This window comes from Varanus komodoensis, unplaced genomic scaffold (assembly GCF_004798865.1).
Source record: "Varanus komodoensis strain SLA01 unplaced genomic scaffold, ASM479886v1 scaffold40, whole genome shotgun sequence".
Lineage (NCBI taxonomy): Eukaryota > Metazoa > Chordata > Lepidosauria > Squamata > Varanidae > Varanus > Varanus komodoensis.
Window position 1 is genome coordinate 9,133,690 of NW_025335942.1, and position 12,985 is coordinate 9,146,674.

General features: G+C 66.2%; 1 protein-coding gene across 1 annotated transcript in view; it reads left to right on the plus strand.

Annotated features, from left to right (window-relative positions):
• The window catches only part of DIAPH1 (diaphanous related formin 1), a 54,512-nt gene that overhangs the window by 35,904 nt on the left and 5,623 nt on the right, over positions 1-12,985 (plus strand). Inside the window, exons 21-27 of the mRNA XM_044442883.1 lie at positions 75-176; positions 1,295-1,534; positions 1,647-1,776; positions 3,767-3,891; positions 4,632-4,796; positions 5,092-5,227; positions 8,908-8,994. Coding sequence (XP_044298818.1) covers positions 75-176; positions 1,295-1,534; positions 1,647-1,776; positions 3,767-3,891; positions 4,632-4,796; positions 5,092-5,227; positions 8,908-8,994 — 985 coding nt within the window. The remainder of the gene's footprint in view (positions 1-74; positions 177-1,294; positions 1,535-1,646; positions 1,777-3,766; positions 3,892-4,631; positions 4,797-5,091; positions 5,228-8,907; positions 8,995-12,985) is intronic.

Below are 12,985 nucleotides of genomic sequence, written 5' to 3' on the forward strand. Positions count from 1 at the left end.
TGGCCAAGCGGGCAGTGCGCCGAGGCCGGTTCCCTCCCTCTCCTCCCTGCTGACGTTTGCCTTGCCTCTCCCAGAACTTGCTGAAGCTGATGCCAGAGCCCGACAAGCTGAAGATGATCGCGGACCTGAAGGGCGAGTACGACGAGCTGGCGGAGCCGGAGCAGTTCGGCGTGGTGGTGAGCGGCCGGCCTGGGCTTCGCGGAGGGCGGCGGTGTGGCGCGGCTCCCCTCTCGTGCCTGTGCCCGTGCCCACACTCGGTCTGTCCTGCCCGCTGTCCGGCACCCCTTCCCATCAGTGCTGCCCCTTTCCGAGGTCTGAACGCGAGGCCCCCGGGAGACCCACGAGCCCGACTGTTGCTCCGCATCGCCCGGCCTCCTGGGGTTGGCCGTGTTCGGAGGGCCCTGCCGGCTGGGCTTCCCCCCAGCCCCGAAATGCGGCTGCCCCCAAGGGTCCGGATCCGCTGTGGTCCCTGCTGGCCTGGGCAAGAGAGGGAAGGCAGTTCTGGTGGGTGGGCAAGGCCTTCCCCTGTGGTGTCGCTTTCCTGCCCTCCTCGCTGGGAAGGCCCTGCTGGAAGTCTGCCGCGGCGGGCACTGCAGGGTGAGGCGCTGGGTGCAGGGCAGCCGTGGCAGCGAGCGGGCTTCTCGGGCACCGCAGTTCCATAGGAGCCGGTGGCGGGCCGGCTGTTTCTGCTTCCGTGGAGCGCCGGCCGAAGGCTCAGTCGCACAGCCCTTCCCGGTCGAGCGCGGCCTTCAAAGCTGGGCCACAGAGTCCTGGGAGAGCTGCCCCCAGGAGAGGCAGGCTGGCCGGCCGACCCTCGAGAGCAGAGCCGGAGCCGGGCTCCTCGGGAGAGGCCAGCACTGTCCCTCGGCTGCCTGACAGTCATGTCTTCGCAGCGGTTGTTGCCAGCATGCCTGCTTCAAACTTGGGGAGTGATGCAGCCGTGGGGGAGTGGGGGGAGGCTGCCCGCTGTCTGTCAGGAGCGCTTCCCACGAGCGACGCTGCGAGTCGCTTCCCTTCATGGCCTCTGCACTGCCGCAGCCACAGCGGGGCAGAGCAGCTGGAGTTCTCCGAGCGGCTGCCGTGTTCGCTGGGACTCCGGCGGAGCAGGGCTTTCAGGCACGTTGCCCGTCCTGGAGCTGCTCTCAGCGGGTGCCGTGCCACCGGGCAACACGGCAGTGGCCGGAGAAGCGGCGGCCATGCTGGCGGCCTCCCTGCCCTCCCGCCTCTTCCTCGGGGCCCTCGCTGCCCCACGCCCCTGCCTGCGCGTGACGCCTGCCCGGCCCTGTCCCCACAGATCAGCTCGGTGCCCCGCCTGATGGCCCGCCTCAGTGCCATCCTCTTCAAGCTGCAGTTCGCAGAGCAGGTGGAGAACATCAAGCCGGAGATCGTGGCGGTGACGGCGGCCTGCGAGGAGGTCCGCGGCAGCCAGAACTTCTCCGGCCTGCTCTCCCTCATCCTGCTGGTGGGCAACTACATGAACGCCGGCTCCATGAATGCCGGCGCCTTCGGCTTCAACATCAGCTACCTCTGCAAGGTGCGCCTGCGGGCCCCGCTAGGGTGCCCAGCCTGCCCGGGCCGCACCGGCCCAGGGCTGGGGGGTGGGGGAGTGCTGGCCCCTTCAGCCCCTTCCTTCCCTGTTGCTTTAGCTCCGAGACACCAAGTCTGCTGATCAGAAGCTGACCCTGCTGCACTTCGTGGCCGAGTTGTGCGAGAAGCAGCACCCGGAGCTGCTGAAGTTCCCCGATGAGCTGATCCACGTGGAGAAGGCTTCCCAAGGTATCTGGGGCCGGGCGTGCCGCAAGGCTGTCCCCCGGGGGTTTTCTTGCAAAAGCTTGTGTGTGTGATGGGGGCAAACCTTCTCGTGCCACGGCGCTTCTTCCCAGCCCGTAGTCTTCAAGCCACAAAAGGGGGAGCCACCCATGGTCCGCAGAGAGGTCTCTGGAGTTGCAGGGGAGTTCGCTCCGTCTTGGCTTCCCTGTGCTCCTTTTGGGGGGCAGTCTAACGGGCGATTTGTCTGTTTTGCAAGGGGGGTGGTCCGTTGTGTTTACATTAGCCCCTGCCAGAGCCAGCTGCAGAAATAGGCGCTGCGGCTGGCCAGGCTGGCAGGAGGACCGGAGCGGTCAAGGTTCGTTCGCAGGAAGGGCCGAGCAAAGCAGGAGCGCCATCTCGTCGGGCCTCTCATGTCGGGGAAACGGGCCGTGCAGGCCCCTTCTCAAGGCACGCAGCCGTCCTGCATCGGAGCCCTGCGGTTTCCGTAGACAAAGTTGTCAGACAAGGGTGTATTTTCTCTCCCTGTTCGCTCATTCTGGACTCGGAACGTATCGTAAGGGAAACTGGAGTAGGATTGGAGGAAGGAGTGAATATTGGTGGAAGGTACACCGGTCGTTTAAGATACACGGATAATTTAAAATATGAAGATTGTATTGCCTTACTGGCAGAAAGCAGCAACGACTTGAAACAGCTCCTGACGGAAAAGGAAGAAAAAAGCGCAGAAGCAGGACTGTGGCTCAGTATCACCGTCCTGAGACTCCTGTGAGAGGACGGGATAAAAAAGCATTTAATAAATAGACGGATGGATGGATGGATAGCTAGTGGTAAGAAAACAAGGTCACGGCTGCGGAAGAATTCCAGAACGTGGCTGTCAACCGTTGAAGAAGTTGGCACTGTGAAGGAGTTCGCCCACCTGGGCTCAGTCATCCATTCAAAGGGAGGCTGCGGCCACGACCCTGGAAGACGGCGGCTGAGATGCGGGAGGAACTAGCGGAGTTCCTCCCGTCAGGGGGCGTTCACTGGCGGTGGCGCCAGAGTCAGCTGCACCGCTCTGCTTTTGAGCACTGTGTTTGGCTGTGAAGGCGGAGAAAGCTGACAGGAAGAAAATGGAGGCTTCGAAATGGCGCCAGAGGAGAGCTCTGCAAATACCCCGGACGAACCGAAAGAGGAGCACGTGGGTCCTGGGTCAAATCAAGCCAGAAGGTTACCTGGGAGCCGCCTTGACAAAACTGAGGCTGCCGTATTTTGGGCACATCAAGGCCATGCAGTGGAGAAGACAGTCATGTTACGGAAAGGCAAAGGCAGAAGCAGAAGAGGACCAGAGGTGGGATGGACGGACTTGTAAAGCAAGCCACAGCCTTGAGAAGAGCTGGGCAGGGCCGAGAAAGGCGGGAGAGTGTGGAGCCCCTTGATTCGTGGGGTCAAAGATAGTTCTCAAAAGCGTCCCCCAGGCGAGGATGAGTGCACTGCAGGCAGCAGCGTCTCTTGGCTTGCAGTCCCGCCAGGTCGGCCGCTCCAGAGCTGCGTCTTGCCCTGGGAGAGCCACGCGCTGTTGTGTGCAAGCGCCTGCCGTGCCCGTCCGGACGGCGGGAGCGCATGGCTGAGCCCCCGGGTTGCTCATGGAGCCCGGGGCCCGCCCCGCCTTCCGGGTGGCCACCTGGGAGCAGGGCCGGCCGCCCCACATGGAGGGCAGCTTGGCCCTGGCATGGAGTCCCCAGCAGCGGCACATGTGGCATCCGGGGGGCATTCCGGAGAGGGCCACTCCACAGGAAGGGCGTGTGGCCCCCCGGATGCCCACCACCGGCGTCACCCAGGTTTCCTGCTGATGGGCCAGCCCACTCTGGAGGCAGGGGAGCTCTCTGGTGGAAAAGCCCCCTGGCTCGCCCACTTGCCTTGGAGGGGCGACCCCCTCCCCTCCTCTCCGAGCTGCCCGGCAGGAGGTAAAACCCCTCTGCGTGGCATTCCCGGCTCCCATGCTGCCTCTTTCTCCCCCAAGTCTCTGCTGAGAACTTGCGGAAAAATCTGGACCTCATGAAGAAGCAGATTGCAGATGTGAAGCGTGATGTCGACAATTTCCCCAGCGCCACCGAAGAGAAGGACAAATTCGTAGAGAAAATGAACATATCCTTCCAAAAGTGGGGTGCTGCCCTGCTGGGCGGGAGGGAGGGAGCCCCGGGCGGTGCTGAGGGCTCAGTCCTTCCGCAGGGAGGGCCTTGCGCGCCACGGGGCTGTCTGGGGAAGGGGCCTGAGACCGGGGGAGGGGGGCGTTGCCGGGCCGGCCGGGCACAGGGGCCAAGGTGAGTCCCCCGGCTTTCCGAATCGCGTGTGCTGGAGAGAGAGCCTGGGGTGGTCCTCGCGCCCGTGTTCATTGCTTAGCAGTCGTTTGGCCAGGGTTTACTCCGCTGTTCCGCAGCGATGTCTCCCAGGCAGTGGGCGCGTGTGGAGAACGAGTAGCTGCAAGCATCCACGCCAAGCAGACGAGCCCCTTCAGAGCTTCCCGCTCGCCCTCTTCCTAGAGCCTGCCACCCTTTCTGCCTGGATCGCGGTCCTAAAAGGGAGGCCTGCGGGGGGTGGAATAACTTGCCCCTGTGCAGACGGTGGGTCGTCCCTTTGCCAGAGAAGGGCAGTGGTGCTGACGAGCCGAGCCGAGCGGGGCCGGGGCCGTGGGGTGAGGGGAGGGTGCTGGTGTTCCCCGGGGCAGGACGCAGCACCCCGGGCGGCCACGCAGGGCGTCTGGCTGGGAAGGCCAGGCACAGCGAAGCGAGCGGGCCTCCGGGAGCCTGGCCGCGGCCGCCTGAGCGAGACCGGCTGCGCCCGGGGGCTCCTCCCAGCTCGGGCGCTGGCCTTGACTCGAGCCGCACAGCTTCGTCAAGGGAGCCCAGGAACAGTACGAGAAGCTGCGGATGATGCACTCCAACATGGAGAGCCTCTATGAGGAGCTGGGGAAGTACTTCCTCTTCAACGCCAGCAAGACCTCCGTTGAGGAATTCTTCTCCAACCTGCACAACTTCCGGAGCATGTTCATGGTGAGCGCGCCCCACCCCGCCCTTCCAGTCCCGCCGGTCTGCCGTCCTGCGCCTTCCGTGGCGGAGGCTGCCTGTCTGCCCCTCGGAGCGTTCCCCGGTGGAGGGCCCCCGAGCGCCCCACATCGGAGGGCCCCCAAGCGCCCCGCATCGGCCCCGGTTTGCCCGCGGAGCTGGATGCCTCGCCCTCGCCCGCAGCCCGGCCCCCTGCCCGCCCTCGTCCGCTGGCCGGGAGCCACGAGGGAGGCCCGTGGGCCCGCCAGGCCCGCCTTTCCAGCCCGCTGCCTCTCGCCCGCAGCAAGCCGTGAAGGAGAACCAGAAGCGCCACGAGCTGGAGGAGAAGATGCGCCGAGCGAAGCTGGCCAAGGAGAAGGCAGAGCAGGAGCGGCAGGAGAAGCGTCAGAAGAGGGAGCAGCTCATCGACATGAGCGCAGGTACTGCGGGCTGCCGGCTGAGCCTGGGGCCGTCCCCCGGGGGGCCCGAGGACGGCCTCGCGAGACCCCTTGCCTCGGCGGGGAGAGGGCGGGCGGGCACGTGTGCCTCGCGCACCCCTCCTGCATGCGCGCCACGGGGTTTTCAGGGACGTGTCTGCCGCCTGCAGCTTTCAGCATCAGAGGATGCTGGCCGTGGGGTTCCCCTCCGTCGGGCTTTGCTCGCCACCGTGCTGGTGGGGAGACGTTCCCCCGGGCCCCTTCCCCTCTTTCCCCTGTCCGGGCGCCTCAGCGCAGGCCTGGCGTGCGCCTTCCTTCTCCGGCTTTTCCACAACTTCAGTCCCGCTGGATGCGCTCCAGCACCCGGCCAACTCGGAGTCCCGCTGCCGCTGCCTGCACTTCTGTTCACGCTTGTTCTGCACGACCCCACTGGCTGAATCGTTCCCTTTCCTGCGCTTGGGTAGCCTGGTTTATCAGCAAATAGAAGCCGCTAGTGCTCACTGCACCAGCGTCTTTAGGCCCTGCGGAGCCGCTCTCCGTCCTCGCGCCCTCCCAGTCCACCGGACTCGGACGTGCTTGGAGGGAGCCTCCCGTGCAGGGCAAGGGGCGGGAGAAAGCTGCGTGCGCGACCGAAGGGCTCTCGTAGCACCTTAAAAATGGGCACGGTTTGTAGGGCTGAACCGTGCCGTGGAATTCAACAGACTAGTGCAGTGGCACGTGGGTGGTGCATTCATTGCCACCCTCGCCACCTGTTGCCACGGCTTTTGCCGGGTGTGCGTGTGAACCGGAGGCTCAGCGGGCCGTCCATTGTCAGGCCGAGGCCTCGGTCGGGCTCCTGTGGCGGAGATGGAAATGCCGTTCTGACGTGCCCGTTCCCCTCCTGCTGACGCGTCTCCGCGACGAAGCGCGTCTGTTGTGTGTTCGTGGGGGAAATTGGCCTCATGCGCCCCTCCTCGGCGGGGCTGTGAGGCCTCCCCTCGACCTCGCCGGGGCGTCTGGCACGGCCAGCGAAGGCCACGCAGCAGGGGCCTCCTCTGCGGGAGCAAATGTGGGCTCGCAGGAGCCGCGGCGCCAGCGATCGGCGGGAGCGCTCCGGAGGTGCGGGCTCTGACGGCCGGCCCGTGGCCCCTGCAGCAGGCGCCCTCCTGGTGGCCGTGCCGCCGTGGGGACTTCCTCCGAGGAGCCTCCCCTCTTCGTGAGCGCAGATGGGGCCAGTTACGGCCCATCCTCCTGTTTCCTGCCTCCCGCCTTTCCTGCCCTGCCGGCTCTCCGTCCCCTCCCCTCCCCTGCAGCTACTCGGAGCCGAGCTGGGGGACACGGTGTGCATCTGGTTCTCCTCACCTCCCTTCCCCCTCTCCCCTCCATGCCGGCTTGGCAGGGGAACCGCGCTGGCTGGCTGGCTGGCTGGCTGGCGGAGGACGGATCCCCCGGAGCGCAGGGCCCCCGCCATTCCGCCCAGGCTCTCCCGCGCCGGCAGAGCTGCTTCTCGGGTTTCATGCGCAGTGCCAGGTCTCTGTCGAGAGGAGCCCTTTTCTCTGCTCTCGGCATACCTCAGGAAGAGACCCTGCCCAATCCCAGCCATTTTCTGATCTTTCACCGGGAAGGAAGGAAGGAAGGACGGATGGATGGACGGGGTCCCTGGGTTCAGGGGTGGCTGGGGAAGGTCCTGAACAGTCGGTGTGAGCAAGCTGGGCTGGGTGGGTCAGTGGCCCAGCTGGGGAGGAAGCGGCTGCCGGCTGGAGCTGGACCGCCGGCTGACTCAGCGGGGCCCTGCCCTGGGATCCGTGCTCGGCACGTGTCCCCGGAGTGCCCGGCGGAGGGCTGGCTGGCTGGTGGCGTGTCCTGCCAGAGGGCATGCCTCCCACGCCTCCGAGCTGCACCTCGCAGTGGGGGCCTGGCCCACGCCAGCCACAGCTGGAGGCCTGGAGACCGAGGCTAGCAAGCGGGGCGGAGGGTGACGGACCGGGGGGCAGCTGCTGGTGGCGGGGTAGCCACGAGGCCTGGCTGCCCCCCCCCCCAGCCAGCGCCCGGCGCATCCCCAGCGCTGCCTCTCAGCAAGGCAGATGGCACTTTTGCATGAGAAAGGCCCAAGCCGCCTGGCCTGGGGAGGTGCCCCCAGAAGAGGGAACAGGCTGGGGCTGCAGGGTCACGGGGGGGGGGGCGGTCAGCTCTCCCTCGCCGTGCACCCTTCGCACCATCCTGGAGATGCAGCGGCACCTGCGTCAGGTGTGCGGCTCGCCTGTCACCACAGGGAAGCCATGCATGGGTGGGTGTGGGTGTCAGGAGCAGGTGGGAATCGAACGCCCGCGGCCTTTCCGTGCAGACCCGTCTGCTTGGCAGTTCCACGCTGGGGTGCAAACTTTGGTAGTCACAGTTCTCCAAACACTTGGTGTCGTCCTGCCATGAAGAATGTCTGGAAACACATGATGTGGGGGGAGGGTGTTTGCAAAAACACTTTTTTCAGAAATGTGCATGCTTTTTGTAAGCTGCAGCTTTCCCACCATCCTTAGCAGGGGGTCGCTAACTCTCTCTGTGCTGCGCTCAGGCCTTGGCTGGGCTGCTGCAATGGGGCAGGGGGAAGAGCGGGTCGGTCGGGAGTCCCCCGCATGTAGGTCAGGCCGAGCGGGCTGTTCTCGCCAGCAGGTGGCGCTGTGGACAATGGATTCGGGGCGCCGCAATCGCCCAGCAGATGTTCCATGCGATTCTGCGGGGTTATGTTTCGGGGGGGGGGGGCTGCTGCCATGACAACCGGGATTTGCAGAGCTGTTCTCGCATCCATGTTAACGGGCTGGCGGGGACAGGGGGCTGGGAGCAGCGAGTCTGGGGGTGCAGGAGCCCAGGATTCCTCGCTCGGTTGGGGCTCTCCCGCTGGACCCCCCGCGGCCCCCTTCCCCTCTGCGGCTGTGTGGCCCCCTTCCCGCCGGCAGCGCTTTCTCCGGATCCTGCATTCCGGCGCCTGGCTGGGGGCTCGAGGAAAGGAGCAAGGGGGACGGAGTGACGCCCGCCCATTCCCCTCTGCATCCCGGCACGTTGCCGCTGGCCGTGTTCGCCCCCGCCTGCCCGCCGGCTGCGCCGGAATTGGCCGGGAGAAAACGCCTCGCGGGGGGAGCACCTGCCCTGCCAGCCAGCAGCCAGCCAGCCAGCGGATGGCTCAGACCCTGGGTCTGGCCCCAGAGCCTTCCCAGTGGGGCCAGCCACTTTGCCAGATTCTGAATTGCATGGGTCCAGGAGGGGAAGGCTGATGGAGGCCTGCATGCTCTGCTCTGCTCTGCTCTCCTCCCCCAGATTTCCTCCCCCGGCTGCCGTGGCATTTACCCCCTTGCTGCTCCCCTGGCTCCAGGGGTCCCTTCCACTTCCTGAGCCCCCCCCCCCCCCCACTGCCTCCGTGGCTGCTGCAGCTGCTGCCGGGCTCCCCCGAGCAAAGAGGAGCAGGAGTGAGGGGAGGGCCGGGGGGAGGGCCGCAGTGTGTGGGCACGGCGTTTGGGGCCTGCCCCGTGGCGTGGCCAGCCGGCCTTGTGCTCTCGGAGGGGGCTGCTGGGGCCCCGAAACGGGCTCTCCATGCGGCGGGGTCAGCCGTCCCTGCGGGGGCAGGGGGCGCTCAGCGGCGGGTGGGGAGGAGGCGCCTGCGAGGGCCGCGTGGGGGGGCAGCAGGGGCCCGCCTGACCACCAGCTTCTTTTTGCAGAGGGCGACGAAATGGGCGTCATGGACAGTCTGATGGAGGCCCTGCAGTCGGGAGCCGCCTTCCGCCGGAAGAGGGGGCCGCGCCAAGGTGAGCTCTCCCTCGCGCCTCCCCCCCGGGGGTGCCATCCGCCTCCGGGCCCCGCCACCACCCATCCGTCGCCTGCCTGGCACGGCTGGGGGGCGTGCAAAGCTTCCATCGACCCTGGAGGCGGCTCGCTGGCCCGCCCACACTGGGCCTGGGGTGCATGGCGGATGATGGGGCTGTGGGTGGCGCCGAGCCGGGTGACCCTGTCCATCCTGGGGCTGGCCGCCCAACTCCTCTGGGACCCCGAGGCCTGGCGAGCGGCCCAGCCCGTCTCCTGGGGCGGGGAGGCCCAGCTCTTGGGGGGCAGAGGGTCCGTGCGCAGAGAGACGGGGCCAGGAGCGGGGCAGGCTGGGCTCTGGACGAGAGGGGCAGCCCCTCCCTGTTTTCCCCCGGCAGGGTCTGCAGCTTTTAACCACTGATGCCCCCGCCGTGGTTTGGTGTGCGTGGCAGCAAGCCCTGCTTTGCTCACCGCTCGTCCTGGTCGCACCGAGCCGTTAACGGTGCGGGATTCAGTAAAGAAAACCGGGAGGAGAAGAGGCACGAGGCACTTCCGGGCCGAGGTTTCTGACCGGTCTTGGACCTCCCCCGGGAGCTTTCCCAGCCAGGCAGCTTTATTTCGGCGAAGCGCGCTGACCGAATGGCCATTCCCGGCACATGGCCGGCAGCGTCTCCCACCGTCCTGACTGGGGAGGATGGGAGCTGAAGCCCCATGCTGGGGAAGGGCTGCTGCAGCCCACCCGCGGCCTCCAGTCGGAGCGGTTCCTTTAAGGAGCAGGCGGAGCAACTCGGCCGCGTGCTGCCTCAGCCTCCCTTGCGGCAAAGCGCAGCCCTGCGGGTCGTCACATGGTTTGTGCCGGGAGAAGCACAAGCGGCTGATTCAGGCTGCGCTTCTGGGTCAGAGCTATCTTTGCTGCCCCATGAATGCAGGCGAACCAGGCTTTTCCGTGGGATGTTCTGCAAAATGAAAGCTCCTCTTTTATGGCCTAAAACCGGGGTGTGTCTGTACCCTTTGATGATAATTTTTGTGCAACAGATAGCAGCAGCAGCAAGTCTGGTTGATCTGTATAATCTAGGGTGGCCTTTGCTGAATATCAATTTGGTCATATGTGGTATAAAATTAGAACTATTTTATAAAGTGGCAGTTTGAAATTTAGATGCAATTTGACAGTAGAACAGTTCAGAGGTTTTATAACTGAAATGCCGAACGGTTTTCATATATATATATTACGTCTTAGCGGATCTCAGGATATCATCCTGAGGGCAGACGCTGTTACCTTTTTCAGTAGTAACCTCCAGAGGAGGGAGATACATACATACATCCTTCATGTTGGAGGACAACCACTGTGCACCAGGCATTCCTCCAAATGCGCCCCCGGAGCTGGAGAGAACGTGCAGAAAGCCGGCCAGGCCGGCACTGGTTGGGAAGTTGGGCACAAACGGCGCACTCACCCCGCGCTCTGGAACCCGCTCCCCGGCCCAGCCGAGCCGAATCCTGCGCTCGAAGCCCCTTCCGTCCCCTCCCAGGTGGTGGGATCCTGCCAAGCGGAGGCAAGGCCTGGGCCGCACTGGCCTGCAGGCGGCTTTTGACAGAGCCGGCCCTGATGGGGGACACTTCTTGCAGCCAAAAGCATTCCTGCACTGCGGAATTCCTGAACGTGCCTGTATTTTGAATCGGCCGGACGGGGTTTTGTTCCCATGCCTTTTTCCATGCCCATTTGGCACATCGGGAAATTTGGGTTGACGCACCGATGCGTGAGAAAGGGGTCTCCGCAGCCCGTGGGCCCAGAGGAGAAAAGGGGGCCTGTCCCAGCCAGAGGCTTGCCGACTGTGAGCAAGGCAGGGCGCAAGGGATGGTGGCCGGGGCCCTCGCGTGGGCCCCGCGCGTCCCTGCCCCCAGCTCCAGTCTGCGCCTGCCTGGCTGGGCCCCGAAAGGAAACGGGCCACGTTCTGTTCGGCCCAGGAGGGGCGCTCCGGGTGCATCCTGCGCGGGGCTTGGCAGCTCGCCCTGAGGAGGGAACAGGCGTCCCTGGACCAGCGCCTCCCGTGGGGAGCGCGGCAGGTGCCGGCCTGGGCCGAGGCAGTCCTGGGTTTTGGCTGTCCACCCGCTGCTCTCCCAGGATGCTTTTACAACACTCAACCAGTAAAATAGGAAATAAAATAATGAGGCACAGCATCCGATATTGCAACAATGGAAAAGCCAAATTAAAACCGATGATACATTAAAATAGCAGGGAAACGCAAATGGTTTCACCTGACGCCGAAAAGAAAGACGTGTTGGCACCAGGCTTCAATGCCGCACGGAATAGGATTTGAGCAGGAACAGGAGGCCCCGCTTCCGCTGGCACATCTCCTGCCTGGGTGCACAGCTCCATCAAAGGCTGGCTTTCTCCCTCGCGCTCGCGGGGCAGTCCCAGTTCCCTCGAGGGGACAGGAGAAGTGGGCGTCCCGGAGAGGCCCAGGAGCTGCAGCCTGCAAAGGGCCACCGGTCTTCTGGGAGGCGAAGCGGCCCGCTTCCCCTCGGCTCCACTGCAGCGAGTGCAGCTCAGCGTGTCCGGGGCCCCGCGGTGCGCGTTTGCTCCCGGGGCAGGCGTTTCTCAGGAGGCCGACTCCCCAGGCTGCCGAGGGCCCCTCTTCCCCGGGACAGGGGCCTGGCATCTCCCTGAAATGCGGGTGGGCGCCGGGTGGGGCGCCCCGCTGACGCGCACACAGGTCTGACCGTCGGGGGAAGCGCCGGAATGAAGGGAGCCAAGGGGAGCCCAAGAGTCCCGATCGGTCCTCCGGTGCTGTGCAGCAGGCAGGGGAGGGCGGCGCAGGCGCGTGCCGTGGCCAAGGAAGCGCAGGCCGGCAGGGAACGTGAGCCCGGCCCTGGCCGAGCAGCGGGTCAGGCGGGGGCTCGGGGCTGGCGCACACGGGAGGCCTTGGCCATGGCACACATCCCTTGGGGAATGCCCGCCAGCCCGAGCCACCCGTGCGGAGCCACGAGGGCCAGGGGCTCGCTCGAGCCAGGGCGGCGGCATGGCTTCTCCGCAGCGGTGGCAGGGAGGCCTGCCCTGCACGCGCCCGGCCCGTGTCCCGCTTTTGCCTGCTTTGTGCCGCGGAGGCCGGGCTTCCGTGCGAAGTGCTGTGTGCCACGGAGCCCCGTGAAGGCTGTCTCCGTCCTGCTTGTCCTCACCCTCGGTAACACGCACGCCTCACCCGCCGGAGGTGGTCCTTTGTGGGGGTCAGCGGAGCATCCCGCGGCACGGCAGAGGAAACGGCCGCATGTCGAGCCAGCTCTACTCAGGGGCTCTGCCTTGGCGGAAGCCGCCGTCCCGCTTCCAGGTGCTGGTGGCTCCGGGCCGGTTGTCCAGATCGGACGGGTGCAGCGAGCCCCGCCACAGAGCTCATTCCGACCCCGGAATGAGTGGGTTAAGGGAGGCAGGCCAGCTGCGGCTGTTGCGGCCGGGGCAAGCGGGTGGGACGAGGACCGGCCCCCGTGGCTGCGGGGTGGCCCTCCCGGCTGCCGCCTGGCGACTGGGCCGCCGGCCTGGGGCTGCAGCCTGCTCCCCGGTGCCTCCGGGAGCCCTCCGCCCGGCCTTGGGGCCGTCGCCACGCAGGAGCCCACGGCGCGAGATCTGACAGCCGCCTTCTGTTTCCCCGCAGCGAGCTCCCTTCCGTCCCTCGCGGAGGCGGAGGAGGACACGCCTGAGCGGGTAAACGCATGGCCCCCCTGTGCCCGAGCCCCGCATGTGCTGCCCGCAGGGGGCTGTGGCTGGAGACGCCGGTCCGCGGGCTGAGCCGGGCCCTCCCTGTGGGTGGCTCAGCGTGCCGGCAGCTCGCCGCGCCCTCTTCCCTGCATGGGGCACCCCTCCTTTCCCGCTGCCAAGGATGCTGTCGGGCACGCGGCCCCACTGCCTGCCGCGTGCGTCGTGCCTGCCGTCCTCCTCCTCCTCGCCCCCCCGCCCTCCCATGCCGTGTCCCTGCCAGTGCCGGGTGGTCCCTCGCCCAGGCCGCG